The sequence below is a fragment of the Pollicipes pollicipes genome, unplaced genomic scaffold, assembly GCF_011947565.3.
Source record: "Pollicipes pollicipes isolate AB1234 unplaced genomic scaffold, Ppol_2.1 Scaffold_2555;HRSCAF=2994_pilon_pilon_pilon, whole genome shotgun sequence".
Lineage (NCBI taxonomy): Eukaryota > Metazoa > Arthropoda > Thecostraca > Pollicipedomorpha > Pollicipedidae > Pollicipes > Pollicipes pollicipes.
The window spans coordinates 46475472-46494826 of record NW_023596136.1 but is presented as its reverse complement, the minus strand read 5'-3'; the positions used below and the strand labels follow the sequence as shown (position 1 = coordinate 46494826).

Genomic DNA, 19355 nt, shown 5'->3' with positions numbered 1-19355 from the left:
GCAAATGAATGTAGAATGGATGTTTGAGGTGGCTGTTTTTGAATGTCTGGTGGTGGTGATGCTTATCTGGTTGGCGTTGTTTCCGGCGCGGTTTTGTCCGTGCGGCAGGCGGTTAATAGCTCCTTGTTAGTCGGTTATGTGGACGGGATTATGAGGTGACATGATGGCGACGAGGTGTGACAATCCCTGGTCGTAGGCGGGCACAGCAGCTCCGCTGCCGTGACCGCGTTCCGTGGCTCGCTGTCACAATTCTCTGTATGTCCGCTCGAGTCGCCCTGCCCCACCCGACACCTCGTTACCCTGCCGCAGGCCCGCTGCACTTCGCCGGGCCCGTGGTGATCCAGACGGCCTCCGCGCAGACCATCAACAGCGTCTCTGTTGACCGACTACTGCAGCACGCGTTCACCACCGCAGGCGGCCAGACCATCGCCGGTCAGGCAACGCATGACCGGCGGTGTAACATGGCTGCCAGGCGGCGCGAAATAATTTAATGACAATTATCTCTGGGAGGCAGCCATGTTAGACGGTGTCAGCTCAGAGGATCATTTCGCTCTCTTTTGCGCTTCCAGCCGCAGCTCTGCCGTCGGAAGCCAGGTCGACTCTCTCCGCCAGATGGCAGCCCGCATTTCTGTCTAACATTGTGCATGGGACGGGGCCCAAGCGCATTGTTGTGGATTACGAACCCGACCGGAAGAAAGGCCGACTCACGCCCGCTGTCTGCATCACTGCCGGACAGTGACTGCAGCCATGTGCCAAACCAGCCGATCTTTCTTTTGGAGCACCACGTAACACCCGGATCGTGCGCTCCGTCACGGTGTTCGCTGAGCCGGCGGCCGGCTCCCACAGGCGCCTGGACCGTCGGCACCCTGCACGTGGTCGGCGGACTGACTCTGCGCGGCACGCTGGGCGGGCTGCGCGTGCCCGACGACCTAGTGCTGGTGCACCGGCCGGAGCTCAGCTACCACGTCCAGAGTCTGACCTTTTCCACCGTCGCCGCGCGCCAGCTGATCGTCACCGACCGTCTGGGCCCCGTCAGGGTAAGGCACGCGCTGCTGAGCGGCCCGAGAGGCGGGGCGTCGCTGCTGACGTCAGCGGTGGACGGGATGGGGATGCTGGGCGCGACTGTGCTGCCGGTCCGCGTTGCTGCCCGCGCGCTGCGGCAGGCGCCCGCTCTAGCGCGCGATGCGCCGGGTAGCTCCCCACCCGACCCCGAGTCGAGCATCGGGTGTCATCGCCGTCGGAAGAAGCGTGGCGGCTGATGGCCATGGACAGTCCTGCGGTCTCGTGCTCCGCCGTCCGTTCCGACCGTGACCGCCGCCGTGCCCCGCGGGCAGGTGGTGGACGGTCGCCTGCAGGTGCTGTTGACCTCCGGCGATCAGCTGGTGACGGGTCAGAAGATGATCGGCACGCTGCACCTGACGGGGGACTCGCTGGTGGAGGGCCTGATCAACGGCGTGAACGTGTCGGCGGCGCTGCTGAACCAGGCGCTGGACCAGGCCACCACCGTTGTCCGTGAGTGCGGCGTCCCGACCGGCGCCGCGCTGGTGGAGGATAGGGGATCAGACGGCGGGCGCGCGCGGTCGTTAATGCTGTGGTTGGCTACCGTTTGCAATGCCGGTTGGCTACGTGGTATTAATGCCACCAGGAAAGAGACCCTGGTAGACAATCATGCCCTTCGTTGCCGACGCTCCATTGCAATGTCGAGCAAAGCAGAACTGGAGCAATGCGTCATGCCGTGTAGCTGAGCGCAATCGGGCAAAATCATGTTAAAGGTTTCGTCTTACTTCGTATGATGTATACGTACGTGCGCGTGACGGCTACGTACGTACGCATGAGATTGTGCATGGTCACAGCTTGCATTAAGACCCTCGGTCGTGATGCACTCAAAGCACGTGCAGCGAATACTGGGCGACGGCTCACGACATACCCCGGGAATAGGCCTGAAAAGCTAACGCGTACGTTGTCAGCATGCGTGGTGTTTGCGGCGGCGTGACTTCTTGCCTGGTGGCGTCCGCGGCCGCAGACGGCGACAAGGTGATCAACGGCAACGTCACCTTCCTCTCGGACCTGCATCTGACGGGCCTGCTGAACAGCGTCAACGTCACGGCCCTGCTGGACTCGGCGCTGAAGCTGACAGACAGCACGCTGCCGCCGCTCGTGTTCCAGGACCTCGTGGTGGGCCGGGCACTGGGACCGGGTTGTGTGCTGCTGCGACAGTCAAATGGCTGGTTTTCATGGGTGCGCGCGTGTTCTGTGAGTTGCTGAATGCAGGCCGATGTGCCCAGCGTGTTTGCTCGGTTGCGGTTGACTGTTGCTTCCTGCAGCGTGTGTGCGTGGGGAGGGGGGGGGGGGATGCGTTGCCCTGCCTCCCGTGTCCAGCCCAGGACAGAGTCCACGGTGTAATAGGCTGTAGCTTGCCGTCTCGGCCCTCTGAACACCGACCGGCCGTCTGGTGGCCAGCCGGTGCCGACACTTCACCAGAGCCGACACTTCACCAGAGCCGACACTTCACCAGTCGCCTCCGGCCCCGTCAGTCCTGCCCCTCCCCGCCGTCAGATCTCCGGCGACCTGCAGACGACGCTGCTGAACGGCCAGGAGCCCGCCGACTGGGTGCTGACCGACGCCGACAGCCAGGTGGTGACGGGCAGCAAGACGCTGGTCTCGCTGTCGGCGCGTCGCCTCTTCGTGGACCTGCTGAACGGCCTGCTGCTGGACGACTTCTACCTGAGCGTGCTGCGCACCAGCGGTGACCAGCAGGTGCTGGGGCCGCTTCTGTTCGTCACCGACACGGCGTTCGGCACGTGAGTTCGTCGGCAGCAGGTCAGCGGGGTCAGCACAGGGCGGCGGCGAGTGGGCCTGATGCCTTCTGAAAGAGTGCTTGGAGTCTCCCCTGCAATAGCTGCGCCGTAGCCCAAGGTGCTTAGGAACCTGGCCCATGGTGATGTGTGGGGCAGGCGACAGGGAAGGCGCTGAGGGCGGTGCGCCGTTTGCGTTGCCTTTGTGACGTCAGATGAATGTGGCTGCTGTTGGGCGGTGGGGTGACGTTGCAGCTTGTATCTACTATCATAAATAAAACCTGGCAACCGGAAACCAACGTCTGGTGCTCATATTCTTCATGTAACCCCCGCTTTAACCTTCCGACGGAGTGAAGGTGTTAAGCTTTGATAGACATCAGTGTGACGCTTCGCTGTCATTGTAAACGGTTGAAAGAACTACCAGCGTGTTCTCACATGATACCAATCTAGCATGGTGCACACCGCGCCCTTTCGTGCGCTCGACCTGCTAGCCAGTTGCCTGCCCGATGAAGCGGTCACAGCACCCGCTGTCTGTTGGCCAGCCTGACGGCGGGCGCGGTGCAGTGGCAGGGGTACGACCTCAGCGAGGCCGTCACCGTCTCCGGCAGGCACACCATTGCAGGTGAGCTCGCGCACGGCTCCAGGCGGCGCCGGCAGCGGCCGGGAGTGGACCACCGGCCCCGGACCATCAGCGTACGGGGCCAGCGAACTGTCGGGGGCTGTGTCAGAGGGGCGGGCTCGACCGATCAGAGCTCTGGACTGATGTGTACCGACTGACCTATCCGTGAGACACATGCCGTTTTGTGCCTTGACAGCTCCGCCGTTGTGGGTCTGTGCATGAAGTGTCCGTGAGTAAGAGAATCGAGCTCGAGTGGTCAGCTGGCAGGAGCTGGCAGTTGGCTAGCTGCTGAGTTTGGAGGCCATAACCGAAGAGATGATCAGTACATACATACACAGCGTGATGCATCCAACGATAACAACATGATACACCCAACGGTAGCAGAGTGAACAGGTCATGCTTTAGTTCTAACTCGGTCGGGTGACCCGGTCATCTACAACGCAAATTAAGAAGGAGCCGGTGCCCGCAATCCGCTGGCTGCTCCGCCGGCAGGCAGCAGCCCCGACCTGCGGTCCGCGGGCAGTGACCCGTGGCCCGTCGGTGACTACGGTCGGTGACCTGGCCCGTGACCGGTGTCCGCCGGCCGGCAGGCTCCAAGATCTACACGTCGCCGCTGCAGGTGGCCGGCCTGCACGTGACGGACCTCTGGGTGGACGGCCTGATCGACGGCGTCAACCTGACCTCGCTCCTCTCGGCGGCCAACGTCAACGCCAGTGAGTCCCGCGCCACCGGAGCGGAGCGGCCGCGCCCGGCCGCCGCCCGGCCGGCCAGCCAGCCAGCCGCCCGCCGGCGCGAGGAGGGGCTCCTCCGAGCTGTGTGCCTCCAGGATTGCGCTTGGTCATCTCGTGATCACTAGACGTCAGACGCGTGCGGTTATGATCTTTGCTATCATCAGACGTCAGACGTGGTTGTGGTTGTGGTCTTTTTCTTCAGGCACGGTGGTCGCGCGTAGTTGCCTGAGGGCCATTGTATTAGCGTGTTTTGGCGTCGTTTGACGGAGACGTGGGCCGTCTTCTCCCCTGGTGACGTCTGCACGTGGGTCGAATGTTGACACCAGGACGGCTCCTCCTCCAGCATACACGATAGTGACCGGCTCTCAGAACTTCACCAACAAGGTGACGGTCTCCACCCTGATCGTGTCTGGCCTCATCAACGGCGTGAGCCTGCTGGAGCTCTTCCAAGACGTGGTCCGTGACGGCATCGTCAACGGCGACCTCGTCTTCCAGAACAACGCCACTGTGGACGACTTAAAGTTTATCGGTGAGCCGCGGGGCTGGGCGACGCTGTGGGGGCGAGCGTGACGCTTTCCTGAGGTCAGACGTGACGTGACGTCGGGGGCATCGATGTGGTCGCCGTCTGGCTTGCAAATTCTATTTTCTGTGTTTTGTTTCCTTTGAAGCATAAGGATGTGCGTAACTGAGCAGGCGACTCCTGACTTCGGCAGCGCTTTCAGTGATGTTGGGCGTATGTTGCAGTTTTGGCAAGTCTTTTGAAGCAAGCACTGTGTTGTTGCGGGACGAGTGTGGCATTGGCCTTTGTGCTATCAGAGCTGCAACTCAAGAGATTGGGCAGTTTCTGTGCATTGCTTCAGGCTGTAACGTTGCGTGCTAAAACACTACCATAGTTGAAAGTACCGACTTGTGGTTTTTCTCCCACAGACTCTTTCTGCCGACGAAACCGCAGAAATGTAGCTGCGTAAACAGAAAATTGACTGGTATCAAATGAATCACCCAAGCGTGCCACAACCATTGATCGATCTTGCTCAAACAGGAACTCGCGGTAGGCCGACGCCGTTCTAGAGGTCCTGGTGACTCTCGCCGCCTCCCGCCGACGCCTGACTGCGCGTGTGCGCCGGCAGGCACGTTTGACGGTATGAGCAGCGACGAGTTCGGCTCGGCCTGGCTGACGACGGCCGGCGGCCAGGCGCTGGCGGCCGGCTCCCACCTGACCGCCGGCGCCGACCTGACCGTGCTCGCCCTGCACGTGCTGCCGGACGGCTCGCTCAACGGCGTGCCTGGCGACCAGCTGTTCGCCGGGCTGATCCGGCTCGGCGCCCCTGTCGTCATCAACTCCAACGTCACATTCAGTGAGACAGCTGCGGAGGCGACCTCCAGCGGAGAGGCGGCCGCTGAGGGGCGGCGGGCGGCTGAGCGGGCCGGTTGCAAGGTGTTACCATGTCTGGCGGAGCTTCAGCGCCTCGCACGCGCGATGCCGTCGGCGTGTGAGCGCCGTGCATGGTGCGAGACTCTCGTAGTCATGCGCTTTTCGTCCATCTCCAGTAGTGTATGGCTCCAGTCGTCAAAAGTCAGTTTCTATTGCCCGCAGGCTATGATCTGACCATTTGTCTCTCCATCACCACCAGCCCCCGTCCCCCCCCCCCCATCTTGACGCGTTGATGGGCGTTAAGCGTGACGATAACTGCCACCAAGCGTGATGCGCGACCTGTCGCACGTGAGCCGGCCTGCCCCGTGACCCGACCGACCCCTGGGCGCGCCGCTGCCGCAGACCGGCTGGTGGGCGACGCGGTCGCCGTGCGCCATCCCAGCGTCAACCTGACTGACGTCGTGCGCCAGAAACCTTAGCGAGATCCTGCTCGGCTCGAAGGTGAGAGTGCGCCGGACGCGGGCTGCGTGGTCTAGACAGTTGAAGAGTGTTGCTAGGGGTGCCAGTCACCTGCATGCATTAAAAGTAGAGTCGTGTTGACTCTGAAGAACTGAGGAGGTATGTTGTGGAAGGAAGTAGACAGGATATTGACCGCAGCAGACACAGGATTGCAAATGCTCAGTCTCAAATTTTGCGTCATGGTATATCCAGGAACAATGACCAGTCGAGAGGTTTCGGTCTGTCGGGCGAAATAAGTTTGCCGTTCTTTTAAAGGCATTTAGGAGCCTAGGAAAGTGCCCCTACTGGAGGCGCTTACGCTCATTACGTGTGCCGGCAGCTTCATCTGTCTACCTTTGCGCAACGCGAAGGAGCTTGTCTGCTTTTTATTAGAGGGCTTCATATCCTACGCGTTGGGCAGTTTGCTTGGTGCGCTTGTTTCTTCATCCGCTGTTTGGGACGCCGTTTACGTCCTGAGCAGCCTTCTTTCTCGGCCTGTGCGCCTTGATCACGCATCTCTTGGGCGGTGCTTTTTCCCGGAGTGGACCCACTAAGCCGATGATGACGAGTGAAGTTTTGTGGCGGGCTGACGCCATGGCTCGTCTGCGCCCGCAGCGACTCACTAAGGTCGTGCGCCTCCGACAGGTGTTCCTGGGCGGCATGTACGCCCTGGACACGCTCACCGTCACCGGCCCGGTGAACGGGATCCAGCTGGATGACGTGTGTCAGCGTGTGGTCCGCACCGACACGCCCAACACCTTCGCCAGCCTCACCGTCAACGGTGGGTGCAGCGCTGGGCGGAACCTGCTCACCGGCGCTGCGGCGCGGACGGTGGCGGATCGGTCCAGGCGCTCGGTGAGGGTGGGTCCAGCTCGCTGACCAAGCTCTTGACTGTCTTGGTTGCCATTTCGTTTGGGCCGTTAGCGTAATCCGCAGTCATGTCAATTGACTGTGTCAGTGCAAAATAATTTAGGGCACGTGTTTGAGGGTGATTTCTTGTGTGCCATTCGTTGTTCTAAGACGAGCTGTTTGCTTTCAGGCAACGTGACCCTCCACCGCGCGACGAACCCGCTGTCCTGGACGCTGAACGGCCTGGACTTGAGCCGGCTGGACCGCCTGGTATGGCTGCGTGACGCGGATCAGACCCTGGCCGGCCACATTTTTCTGCAGCAGCCCTTGTTCGCCAGCGTCGAGGTCCAGGTGAGCGTTGGCTGGTGTCGCTTGGGGCGGGCGGCGGGCGGGGCGAGACGCTCGGGGATGCTGACGACGCCGGCTGCTCCCACCGCCGTCTGTCTGGGTGGCCCGGGTCGTTCACGTGTGTGTGTGTGTGTGGTCCTTCTCTGGTCGGCTGCGTGCGTGGGCGTCGAGGTCCGATCCGCCGCCAGCCTGCCTCCTGATGTCGAGGTCTCGTGTGCGTGATACGGCACGTACGCGCGTGTGCTGATCTCCGAAAAACTCAACATTCGTGAAAAGGCCCTTGTGCATAACGTATTCAGTCGCTTAAAGCCCCGCGTGCAATCCTCTCTCCTGAAACACCACCCGGTCGCTGGCAATGTCGTCAATAACCGGGCGAGCATGCTCTGCCTGCGATGCCTCGCCGTGTCTGGACGCTAGACGCCCTCTGCACAGCCGGTACCGACGCGGGCGGCGCCACCCTTGGCCGCGCTGTACGGGCGGTACTCCTGACACAATATAGCTGGCAACAGAGACAGACGACGCGGTTTTTACGCGGCTTTACGTCTAATGTAAGAATTTCTAAGACCTCAACTTCTACACGGCCAATCTTGTAATGTGAAAGCTTGTGCGCGACAACACTCCTGCCGGACAAATGGTATCATTCAAAAACCTTCACGCAATACTACTTGTGCAAAACATTATAATTATAATTACCCGTGAAATTCCAAGCAGCAATAAAACCTTTAATGCAAAAGCTTCTACGCAACGTCCTTCCTGTGCGGCAGGTCTTCCAACAAATAAATTTATATGTAGCACTTCTTCCAATGCAAGAGCTTCTAGTCAAAAGGGTCCGCAAAAAAACTTCGGAAAGAAGCCTGCAGGACACTGCTTTACGCGAGGAATGTCAGTCCCTGTCCTTCCCCACAGTTCTACGATCCTGGTATTCGAAAAATGCAATGCCTGGACATCCCGGCGTCCCGTGGTGGTATATTGTTTTGGACGTTTACTTAGCATTGTTTTGTACCTATGAAGATAAAAGTACAGGTGCATGCCATTGGATGTGTGTTTGCCATCCCGCAATATCCGCGCGCATGTCATGTACACATTTAATTGGGGTGAAAGTGTCAAATTTAAAAAAGACCACTCCCTGAACTCCTGTGCGCAGTTATGAACGATAGTTTTTCATTTTCACATGTGTCCAGTGTGTGGGGAGTATGGCGTATGACCGTACCACATGAGCTGCTGAACCTGGAGACATCCCATCCAGGAGTGGATCTAAGGGGGAGGGGGGAGCTATGGAACCGAGTGTCTCATAAGTGTTCGCATTACCAGTGCTGTCATCCTTACGCACATGCCTAATATATTTTTGCATAAGATATTTGTCGCGAGTAGCTCATGCATTAGAAATATTTGTATTGTACGTTTTATCGTGCGGAAGCAAAATCGCGTGGAAGTTTTTGCGTAAGGAGTTTAGTCACGTAGAAGTGTCCCTGGGCCGCGACCCGTTCCCACCACCGGCCCGGCCGGCGCGTGCCGCAGACGCTGCTGGCGGGCGTGCCGCCCGCGCCGGTGGACCTGCTGACCTACCTGCGGCACCACTGGAACCTGCGCCGGCCGCAGACTGTGACCGGTGACGTCAGGTTCGGCGGCGGCCTCACCGTGGACCACCTGACGGCCAATCAGCTGGTAAGGCTCGGGCTGGGTCACTGCGGGTCAGCGCGCCAGCGGCTGACGGCGGACGGGGTGGCTGCTTATGCCACCGCGTGAAGCCGAGGGGTATCTGAAGATGGCGCTGGTATTCTAGCAGCGAAGTGCGAAATAAAGTACGGTCAAACTAGCATTTATGTGAACATAACCCGACGCTTTGCCATGAGTTTTGCCTGTCGCACTGCCATGAGTTTGATGGGTGCCGCGCGCCCACCTGCCCGAACTCGCCGGGCCTCGCCCGGTATGACCCGACCCTGGCCGCTCGCGCACCAGACTGTGACGGGCCGGGTCAACGGCAAGGACCTGAGCGCGCTGATGGCCTCGGCGCTGACCGTCGCTGGTGGCACGGTCACCGGACACTGGACCCTGCCCGACCTTATCGTCAATGGTGGGTGTTCTGCTCGACCTCATCGGCGGCGGTCGGTGTGCTGTCGTCAACGATGGCGTGGGTTATGCCTGTTGTGCACGTGGTCCACGTTATCGTAGCTTTCCTGTGACGTTTAATGATCCACTGGCGTGCGTTGAAGAGTCGTTTGGAAATCGGAACCTTAAGACCCGTGATGCAATGCAATGCAAGCCTTAAGCGGGTCCCTGCCAGGATGTGCGTGTTGCCCACGCCACTGCCACTCGCAGGGTTGTTAGGCGCTGGCTGTGGAAAGCCCGCTCCCTGCGCTTTGGGCTGGAAGCAGTCATTCGCAACCCATTCACAGCCTCGCTCCGTTGCAGGTCCCCTGATGTTCACCAGCCTGAACGGCATCCCGGCCGACGCTCTGGTCAAGGACTCGGCCACCGAGCTGCGCTTCAGCTCACACCAGACTGTGTACTGGCTGACTGTCAGTGGTATGGACCGGTGGGCCTGCCACGCACTCTCATATTGGGCCACCCGCACAGTTGCAGCCATGTGTGATGTGCGAGTCTGCTCGCCTGATGTGCTCCCAGCAGTTTAGTCTGCAGTGCAGCCTGTTAGACCACGTCCACGTCTGCAGTCTGTTGGGACCACGTCCGCTTGTTTATCTCTGACCTGTCCGGGCAGTGCTGAAATCGTGGAAATTGATTTATATTGCGTGAGTGAGCTGTAACAAACTATTTCTTCTCGTATCGCCATTATCACTGGCAACATCAAACCTACGGAGGTGAGTAGCGTACGTAAGTCGCTTCCCGGCTCTACGATAGTTTCTGAAAGCGTTGTTTACTCATGCGGTTCGACGCCGTCCTGGGGCGCCCTCTGCCCAACGCGCTTCTGCCCGGTCAGTCCCGGTCCCGCCCCTCTCCACAGGCGACCTCAGTCTGCCGGACGGCGGCCAGGTGTTCAATCTGGACCCCTCGAAGCACCTGCACATCTCCAACTTCCTGCAGCGACACGGCACGTTCACGGTCTCCTCTGACGTCACGTTCGGCGCGCTGACCTTCACCCGCCCGCTGATGTGAGGACCGGGGGTAGCGGCGCGGCCCCCTAGGGGCGACCGCTCGGGGCAGCGGCACGGCTCCCTCGGGGCGACCGCTCGGGGCGGCGGCGCGGCTCCCTCGGGGCGACCGCTCGGGGCGGCGGCGCGGCTCCCTCGGGGCGACCGCTCGGGGCAGCGGCACGGCTCCCTCGGGGCGACCGCTCGGGGCGGCGGCACGGCTCCCTCGGGGCGACCGCTCGGGGCGGCGGCGCGGCCGGCCGCTGAGGCCATCCGCGCGGTGCTGGTAGGCCCGCTGGCGCTGGCGAAGCATCTATACGTGCTGCCGAAGGGTGGCCATAACCGTGAATGGCGCTGGCCGTGCTCGCGAACGTCCTGTTGCAGTGAGCGCGCTGGCGTGGCGGTCCGTAGCTCGAGGCCATGGTCAGCCGTGCGCCCTTTCGTCACCCAGAGGAGAGGGCCTATCCAAGTGCGTGCCTTATCTTCTTGGTTAGTTTCTCCAACGTGATGCAGTCCTCGCGCCTGTCGTGTTTACCTCGCCGCTGGCAGCCGGAAGGCCGCCGCCGGCGTCGCGCGCCGTGTCGACCCGCCATGGCGTGCACACCAGCCCCGCCCGTGCCCGGCAGCGTCAACGGCACGGTCGGCGGGGTGCCGCTGCACCAGTCGTCGGTGCTGACGCTGTCCAGCGACCAGACAGTGCGCGGCCACACTTGGCTGCGGCTTGCCGGTGGGCAGTGTCTGGTCTCACCCAATCTGGACACGCCCAGCCTGAACGGCGTCGACCTGCGCCGCCTGCTAGGCTCGGCGGTCAGTACCGGCTGGTCCGCGGTGGTGCTGGTCCGCCGCTAAGTCAGCTGGGCCCGGCGGCCGGCTGCTGACGGCGATAGGCCGATGGGCCGGTGACAGTAGCCGTGGGTGGATGACTGTGAATGGCTGGACGACTGGATGGATGGCTGACTATGGACGGATACATGACCTTGAATAGATGGATGACTTAGAATGGATGAACGATCTTGGATGAATGGATGACTGGATAGGTGACTGGATGGATGGTTTGATAAACGGATTTCTGGACGGATGGATGACTATGAGTGGATAGATGACTAGATGACAGCCACCAACACCAAGTCTGTGAAAGTGTTGCAACTGGGAAAAATTGCATTTGGTAGAAACAGAGCCTCCAGCATTGATCCTGTGGCAACACACGGGGTCGGACATTGGAGACGTAAATAACTGGAAACCACTGGGAATTGGCCAAGTGAACCTCAGGCGTCAGCGCAGCGTCATGACGTGTATCGCAGACATCGCACGCCACCGTCATCGTCTGATCTCACGCCGGTGGCACTGTTGCCTCCTCCGCAGGTCCGGCTGAACGGTTCATACAACGTAACAGCTTACTGGACTTTCACTAACATGCCATTCTTCATCGACTACAACGTCACCAACTCCGCCGCGGAGCAACAGCTGTACGAGGTCGGAGACGTCTTAGTGGTCTTGGTGCTGTTTTTGGTGAAGTTTTCCATTGGATTGGCTGGTTGCAGCTCATTAGTGGGCCCGCTATCTGTGTTGAGCCGCCATTGACTGGTTGTGTAATGCCTTTGCTCCTTTCGGAGTTCAAGTTTATTTTGTAACTGTTAGATGGTGTTAGTAAGTTTCATCTCGATGTTACGTCTTTTCAAGAGCGTTCAGGTGTTATAGCGTGTCACGGTCAACCCCGCGGTCGGACGTGAGCGGTCGGACGTGAGCGCGCCTCTAAGCTTCACGAATGCGACGCCGTCCCTTGTCTCTGTTGTCTCTCCCGCTGACACAGCTGTCCCCGCCGACAGCTGCTGCAGCTGCTGCTCAACGCCCAGGACCAGCTGCAGTTGGTGGACGAGGCAGTAGCCCGCCAGTACGTCGCCACCGTCCAGTACATCTACCAGGCCCTGCTGGACGCCCGCGGTCAGTGCCCTGTCTCGCCAGACGTTGCGGCGCGTGCTGTCGCCATACTCTTCGCCCATGAAAGCTGAGCCGCCTGTTTGGCGGCAGCGAGCATGTCTGTGGCGGGCTAGTGTTGCGGACAGCGGCGTTGATGCAACGGTGAAGTTGATGACTTCAGTGCTGTGACACAGCCGCACCAGACAACGCTGGCGTTGGCTGAACCTCAGGGAATGTCAGTTGATTTGAGACATTTCTGTGGCCGTGCTCTGATGCAGAGATGGCTTTCATCTGCATGGACGCTGGTTGTTCTCTTCAGTCTCCTCTGTTCTGAACTGAGCTCCATCTCCAATGGACTGAGCTCCGGCTGTCACACGAGTCACGGCGTCTATGCTCGAGCCCGGCGCGCCTCTGCAGGCGTCTCGGAGCGCGAGCGGACGGCGTTGGCGCCGCGCCGTCCCGCCGTCCCCATGACGTCAGTTCCGCTCCAGCCCGGCTGCAGGCGGCCAGCTACCTGCAGTACTACGTGCAGACGCAGAGCTGGCGGTCCGACGTCATCCGGTTCGCGCCCGTCTACCTGGACGGCGAGGGCCAGCCGCCCACGCTGCTGCTCGCTATCTGGGATACCCGGATCCGGCTGCTGCGCTGGGCAGCCAGCGCCGGAGGCGTCTTCGGCCAGTGGACGGACGGTGGGTGCCGTGACTCGCGGCTGTGGGGAGGGGTCTGGTTCGTGCAGCGGGCGCAGCCGCCAAACGCGGAGAACGGACAAGCTCGTCCAGTGCCCGGGGATAGGTGAAAGTGGTGTTGGATTAGTTTGGAGCGGACGCTGCGGAGTGGTTCAGATGGCAGACCAGGAGCACACGCTGTCAAACTCATTGTCGTTAAACTTTCGGTTATTTTTCGTGAGCTCTTCGCCCGAACGCTGTGTAAAAACAAGACCTCACCTGGTCTTTGGCTTTGGACGAAGGCGTGCACGCAAAACACAAACCATTTAAAACGTATTTCTGACCCGCAAATTAGAACGATGTTTAGCTGTTCCCTGGTGAAAGACGTGGCACAATATCTTGCCATAATCCGAGCCTCATCGAACTCATTGGGTGGACGATGTTCTTCCAAGTCCAGATATTCTCTTTTGTGGTTTGGGGGGGTAGTCATTTTATAGAATGTTAAGAGGCCTCGACAATAGTATTGGGGCCCCAAGGCCCTCCAAAGCGACACAAAGCTCCACCCACGGGTGTCACACACAGTCGCCTGACGCTGCTGAGGGCGCTCTCTGTGCTGCAGGTCCTGCGTATCCTGAGGCGCGGCTGGCCTGGATGGCCGGCCTGATGCGGGCCGCCGGCACGCGGCACGCGGCCGTCGCCCGCATGGCGGCGCCACCGGCGTCTGCCGCCGTCCCCGACCAGGTGTACCGCTGGGACGACCCGGGTGAGAGAACACGACCGGAGGGCGTGCGTTCTTTTCCCTGATTGTTCGTCAGTGCGAGTTGCGTTATTTTAAGGTTATTTTCAAGGCTAATGCCATTTTAAGGTTATTTTCAAATGTGCTATCAAGATTATCTCCTTGATTGCCCGTAGAGCAGCGTTGCACTAGCGCTGCTGCATCCTCCACAATAAGTACACCCGTCTCAGACAATGACTTCCACAGGGGAAATGATTAAAATGAAATCGAATAAATGCAATGCACACGTTATGATCATTTCAATCCTAAAAATGGCAAAATTGCCAAAGGATTTCTGTGCCCATGCTAGTATTGACAACGCGTCGCGGCCTGCAGAGTAGACCGCTCGTCGGGTGATGGCGAGCGGCGCAGCAGAGGGGCCCGGGGCGCTGTGAGAAAACGAGTACCACCAATTTAGAAGAATCTAGTATGGTAGCCACACTCGAGAATAGTAAGTTAGGAGGCATGAATGCTACTGAAGTAAGAATCGGCGGCCAAGTTTTTGGTTCTGCTCAGTAATTCTGCTTGGGAAATTTAACGAATACTAGATATTTTGCCTTCTGGTTACCCTTCACTAAGGATAAAAGCTGTCCTGGTGCTTGAACGCGGTTGCAGATAGAAATGTGGTATGACGAAGGTCATAGGTGCTGTTTGTGGTTTTGCTCGCCAAACGCAGCTTCCGGTGCTTGTAAGCTTCTGGCTTACTCTGTAATGGCAGCATTTGGTCGCGAAAATAAGCTTTTTATCATGTGTTGGATGTGTTTAACGTAAGTGTTGGCGTAAAAGGTTTTCAGTCCGTTGAGATCTAACGTTAAGTCAGTCGGTCAATCCCTTCGGCCCGCTGGACATTTCATGCTTACTTTCGATATTGTGCTTTTACATTTGTCCACATCTTCCAAAAAAGAGTTACTTGCGATCTATGAATTATTTAGTTCACTGACGTCAGCGGTCTCACAAACCATCCGATAAATTGCAAAACAAACTCGCTTATGGCCAGACCAATTTTTTCATGATCATCGTCGCCGAATTACTGGGCCGTCGACATTGTTTTGCAAGATGCTTATGAGCGGGAGCGAGTCTTTAAATGACATTTTTGTAGATATCTGCCCTGGTTTTTAATGGCAGCTTATGATAAACGAATGGTTTAATCGAATTTTATGATGCCAGAGATTTTGATTGAGCGGAAAACATGTCATCAGTGACGGGGTTTCATGTTGTGATGATGGCTCCGTGCTTGATAACACATCCGCAAGATATAAACAGGCTATGATTCGGTCCCTGGGTGGCTTCAAACTATGGTTTTGGACAGCTGTGCGCAGTTGGGAGCCGATTCTGGTTCCGCTTGTAATGCGGGACACCTGATTATGGAAGCAACCTGAACGGTACCGACTCTGGTAACAGGGATCTTACAATAAGCGTCTCTAAACCTGCATATACAGGTCTTAATGATGCATTTATTTGATCGCTCAGGTAAATATAGATCAGGATGTCGTGAACTGTACACGTAGAAGTATGTTAGCTGTCAGAAAAATGATGTGTCATCAATACCGGCGAGTACTCTCGAGCCGGGTCGATTGCGGCTCCAGCTGTGTTTCAAATGAACCGATTCCACCATGTCTCGTGCGGCATGTTTGATTACGGGGCGGATTCCAACCCCAGCCGGAACAGGGCCCGGGTCGGCCGGCGGACACGGAGCACGCGCCGCGCCGCCAGGCCGCCCCGGGGCAGCGCCGCTTCAGGGAAGCTTGGCGTGTGGGCCGATGCATATTCGGTTGCGATATGTCGGAGCCCCGTAACCGGAGCGGATATGCAGCCGCAGCAGACGGCAGCGTGGGTCCGCCACACCCACCCGGCGCCAGACGAAGGCCGCCTCCCAATCGACAGTTCGCTATTCCACCTGCGTGCTGGCCGGCGCCGTCCAGCGCGGCCGCCCACCCGTCTGACTGGGGCTCGTGGGCCGCCGTTGGGCTGGCGCGACCTTGACCTTCACGTGTCTCGTCTGGCACGGCGGCGCGCTGTCTGACGTGGCTCGCGTTGCAGTGTTGGAGCAGCTGCACGGGGCCGTCAACTACATATTCCTGTACCATCGAAACGTCCTGGTCCAATCACAAGCCATGCCCAGCCATAAGACGGTGGATGTGAAGGTAAATACCGCGGGGATGTGAAAGGTAATTGCCGACCGGGACGCTCTTCAGGCATTGAAACAGTCGTGGCGTCACGCACGACAAGTCGCATGCGTCCCTCAAATGCTTCCCTTAAGACATATAACGAAGTCCGCAGTACGTGCGTAGTAATTCGCTCCAGGTCCGGTCGTATGGAATGCGTTGCACTTGCGTGATTAAAACGTCGCGTGCCGCAGCGCACCCGCGTCTAGTAGAGGTATGCATGCAAACTTTCCAACCTTTGCGGTGGCCTTTTACAGCACACCTTAGTAGCACCCTTATTGCGTGCTATTTCCATTCGGTTTCGCCGATGATTCACTGTCCCGCGTCTGTCTTCGTTCCCTTCGCAGAGCCTGCAGCCGTCCTCCTCGCACGACTGTTTCCTGTTCGTGCACTTCCTGGGTAACGTGTCGCACCTGGCCTGCTACCGGGACGCCCAGACCAAGTTCACCCTCCACCAGGCCATCGACACGCACGGCGGACGACAGGTCGGTGACCTCTGACCTCCGGTCGGAAGTCTGTGATCTCCCGCGCCGCTGAGAGCTGGCGGACTGGACCGCGCGCGCCGTCTGGTTCGAATTTGGGCCACAAAATGTCATAATATGCAGCCGTATTTAAGTTTAAATGTTTATAATTTTGTGTTCATAATTTTGTTCATGTATGATTTTTGTAACTTCTAGTAACAATTGGGTTCATTTGCTAGTCGGAGCGGCCCGTGAATGTGGCCTGGGCTGTTATGTAGAGCGCAATAGCTCACGTTTAGTTCGCCAGTTAGACTCTGGTGTTGGGCAGGCCTGGATCATACTGTATATCTTCGATCACACTCCTACTGCCGATCGTGAGCGACACGCCGACTTAGTCAATGTTTACGTGCAGCGAAGGGCTTCATAACGTTATTGGCTCTGCAGACGTGTCGGTGATGTGTGGGCGGAGTTGTGGATGTGCAGATAACGACGTGGACACTTGGAACTAGACGGGTAACATCGTGGCGCACTACCAGTCCCAATCTCACGCACGGCTGGGGCGGACGGCACCACTCTGGTCTCCAGCCAGCTGGGGTGGACGGCACCTCTCTGGCCTCCAGTCAGCCGGGGCGGACGGCACCACTCTGGTCTCGAGCTGGCCTAGGCGGACGGCACCTCTCTGGTCTCGAGCCAGCCGGGGCGGATGGCACCCCTCTGGTCTCGAGCCAGCCGGGGCGGACGGCACCTCTCTGGTCTCGAGCCAGCCGGGGCGGACGGCACCTCTCTGGTCTAGAGCCGGCCAGGGCGGATGCGTTTGCCGTGGATGACGCCACGTGCGGCATACTCCCTCTTGATTGCTTCAGATAATTCCGTCCGACACCTATCCCAGACGTCGTCATTGATGACGCCAGCCGCCGCACCCGTGCCCCTGTCCTCCCCTCGCCTCTCGCTCTCCGGCGGTCGTCTTCTGCCGGCAGGCGTCCGTGTACTCTGCCGCCGGAGAGGCGTGCGTGGCGGTGGCCAACAGCGGCGCCGGCGGCCGGGTGGACCTCTGGTGCTGGGCGGCGGCCGCGACCCGGCTCACCCTGCGCCAGACCATCGCCTCGGCGGCCGCCGACGTCAGCACGGCTGTCCTCGACGACCACCTGGTCATGGCCGTCGTGCGGGAGGCCACGCACAAGTACGATGGCATCGTCAACACGTACAGGTGCGCTTCCGGGCTTGACCGCGGGGCGGCGAGGGGGTGGGGCGGGGCAGAGGTGAGCAATTGTGGCGTAAGAACAGGGAGGGACGTTGTCTGCAGCTGGTCTGTGGGTTTGACCGAGAAGTGGTCAACGTACAGAGTGGATCGCGTGTCAGTAAGTTGAAAATAGATGTGGTGAGCCCGCACTAGCCAGCCAGCGCGTTAGGCCACCGTTCAGTAATCCGCTGTTTGCGGTTGAGTCGTCAGAACAGCGGAACTGATTTCGATAGCTCTTGTGCCGTACCCGTTTGCCACTCATGTTGCTTCTATGCATCATTGCAGGCCGTATTTTGCGCACGATGTCTCAACCGGTTTTGCAGCGCCTTTTTGTCGTGTTTATGATTTCGGGCGTCAGCTGGTTGTTCATGAGAGCCCACGCGTCGGAGCGCGACTCTCGGTGTCCGCCGGTGCCGGGTGCAGACGGCAGCAGGTCCTCTTCATCTCCTGCCACACCGTCGCAGGTTCGAGCCGATCATCGGCAAGTGGGCGCATGCGCAGACGGTGCCCGTGCGGGGCGTGCGGTCGGCCCGCCTGCTGGCGCTGCCGTCCGGCGAGCTGATGCTGACCTGCCTGACGGATGACGGCCGAGCCGTGTACCTGCTGTACCGCGGCGCCGCCGGCGGCTTCGAGGCGCGCGGCGAGTTCGCCGTGGGCCACGCCGCCACGCTGGAGGCGTTCAACCTGGCCGGTCTGGCTACGCAGCTGGCGGTGGCCGGCCGGTCGCGGCCCGACATGTTCGCGCTGCATACGCACTACCCGGCCGCCGTGTACGCCGGCAAGTTCATGGGTCATGAGTGGTAGGGGGGCTGATGGAGTGTTATGCCCTCCCCCTCGCCCACCCTCCCCGGCATCGCCCCCGCCCCCTGGCGGCGTTGGTCGGCGCGGAGCGAGTTATCCATGTTACGTCAAGTTTGGCGGCATTGTCAATGTCAGGGCGTGTAGCGAATTATTGATCCGATGCTGGTGTCTTCCCTGCGGGCGGATTTGCTGGTTGACATTGTTGGCGCTTCTTTTTGGATGTGTCTGTGCTGTTGTGAACGAATTATATTTCCGGGTGTTTATTGTTGTCCGGATTTTTCCACAACTCGATGATACACTGTTCTGCTGGCGCCGCTCAGTGCTCGAACTGCCGTATGGCGAAATATAAGCGCAATATTGCAAACAAATGCGTTTCCGGCATAGGTTTAGCGATAGTCGATGACACGGCACACCATTCTGGACTTCACCTTTATTTTACATGTACACTGCACGTTCAAACTAAATGTTTATTCACAAATGGTAATGCCGGGGTCTGCACGCGGCGCACACGTATTTCCAGAAGTGGACGGCGGGCCGCCGGAAACGGAACTGGGAACTAGGGACGTGCCGCCCGACGCCGTCCCCCTCTCGGAGGTGGTGACGGCTCGGCAACCCAGTCAAGTGCAGCCGGGGCGGCGGCGGGCGGCGGTCCAGGCCCGGGGGCCGCCGGGCTCGGCCGTCAGCCGGGGATTGGTTCAGGTCTGGGGAGCGTACACGTGCCCCCCGGCCGACGGGGAGCCCACAGAACAGGCGAGGACAGGCGAAAGTAGAGCGGAGCTCGAGCGGAGGCGAGGAGGAGAGGTGACAGCAGCAGGGGCGGCCCGCGCCTACGAATCAGACTATCCGACGGGGTGCTGCGCCTCTAGCAGCTCGGAGCCTGCGGGTGGAACTCCGGACGCCGCGGCCGGCCGGTCCGCGCCGCCGCTGGCTCTACAGCCGTGGGGAGGGGAGAGCGGGCTCTGCGCGCGGCGGGTGGGCGGGCCGGCCCCGCCGGTGTGTGGAAACGCCTCGCCTGGACAGGGTGGTCTCT

The 19355-nt window shown here is 59.5% G+C and overlaps 2 protein-coding genes across 2 annotated transcripts; both read left to right on the top strand.

The window, feature by feature from the left end:
• The first annotated feature begins 401 nt into the window (after window positions 1-401).
• Window positions 402-5996, top strand: LOC119102029 (uncharacterized). The gene is made up of 10 exons (XM_037225406.1): window positions 402-432; window positions 847-1037; window positions 1335-1512; window positions 2024-2175; window positions 2557-2801; window positions 3338-3417; window positions 4005-4127; window positions 4489-4674; window positions 5273-5500; window positions 5920-5996. The coding sequence occupies exons 3-10, from the start codon at window positions 1398-1400 to the stop codon at window positions 5994-5996; spliced, it is 1206 nt and encodes a 401-aa protein (XP_037081301.1). The 5' UTR covers window positions 402-432; window positions 847-1037; window positions 1335-1397.
• On the top strand, window positions 5996-18328 carry LOC119102019 (uncharacterized). The gene is made up of 17 exons (XM_037225397.1): window positions 5996-6018; window positions 6661-6796; window positions 7055-7215; window positions 8731-8877; window positions 9172-9286; window positions 9625-9738; window positions 10175-10322; window positions 10928-11108; window positions 11664-11774; window positions 12128-12242; window positions 12710-12907; window positions 13503-13646; window positions 15699-15802; window positions 16171-16308; window positions 17262-17491; window positions 17989-18034; window positions 18200-18328. The coding sequence occupies exons 2-17, from the start codon at window positions 6676-6678 to the stop codon at window positions 18326-18328; spliced, it is 2202 nt and encodes a 733-aa protein (XP_037081292.1). The 5' UTR covers window positions 5996-6018; window positions 6661-6675.
• Window positions 18329-19355: the final 1027 nt, after the last annotated feature.

Excerpts from the sequence above, each read along its gene's own strand:
- LOC119102029 (XM_037225406.1), top strand. The coding sequence starts at position 1,398 with ATGATCGGCACGCTGCACCTGACGGGGGACTCGCTGGTGGAGGGCCTG. Across the intron at positions 2,176-2,556 it reads TCGTGTTCCAGGACCTCGTG|ATCTCCGGCGACCTGCAGAC; the intron begins GTGGGCCGGGCA and ends CCCCGCCGTCAG. Across the intron at positions 5,501-5,919 it reads CAACTCCAACGTCACATTCA|ACCGGCTGGTGGGCGACGCG; the intron begins GTGAGACAGCTG and ends CCGCTGCCGCAG.
- LOC119102019 (XM_037225397.1), top strand. The coding sequence starts at position 6,676 with ATGTACGCCCTGGACACGCTCACCGTCACCGGCCCGGTGAACGGGATC. Across the intron at positions 9,287-9,624 it reads GCCCGACCTTATCGTCAATG|GTCCCCTGATGTTCACCAGC; the intron begins GTGGGTGTTCTG and ends GCTCCGTTGCAG. Across the intron at positions 12,243-12,709 it reads GGCCCTGCTGGACGCCCGCG|CCCGGCTGCAGGCGGCCAGC; the intron begins GTCAGTGCCCTG and ends GTTCCGCTCCAG.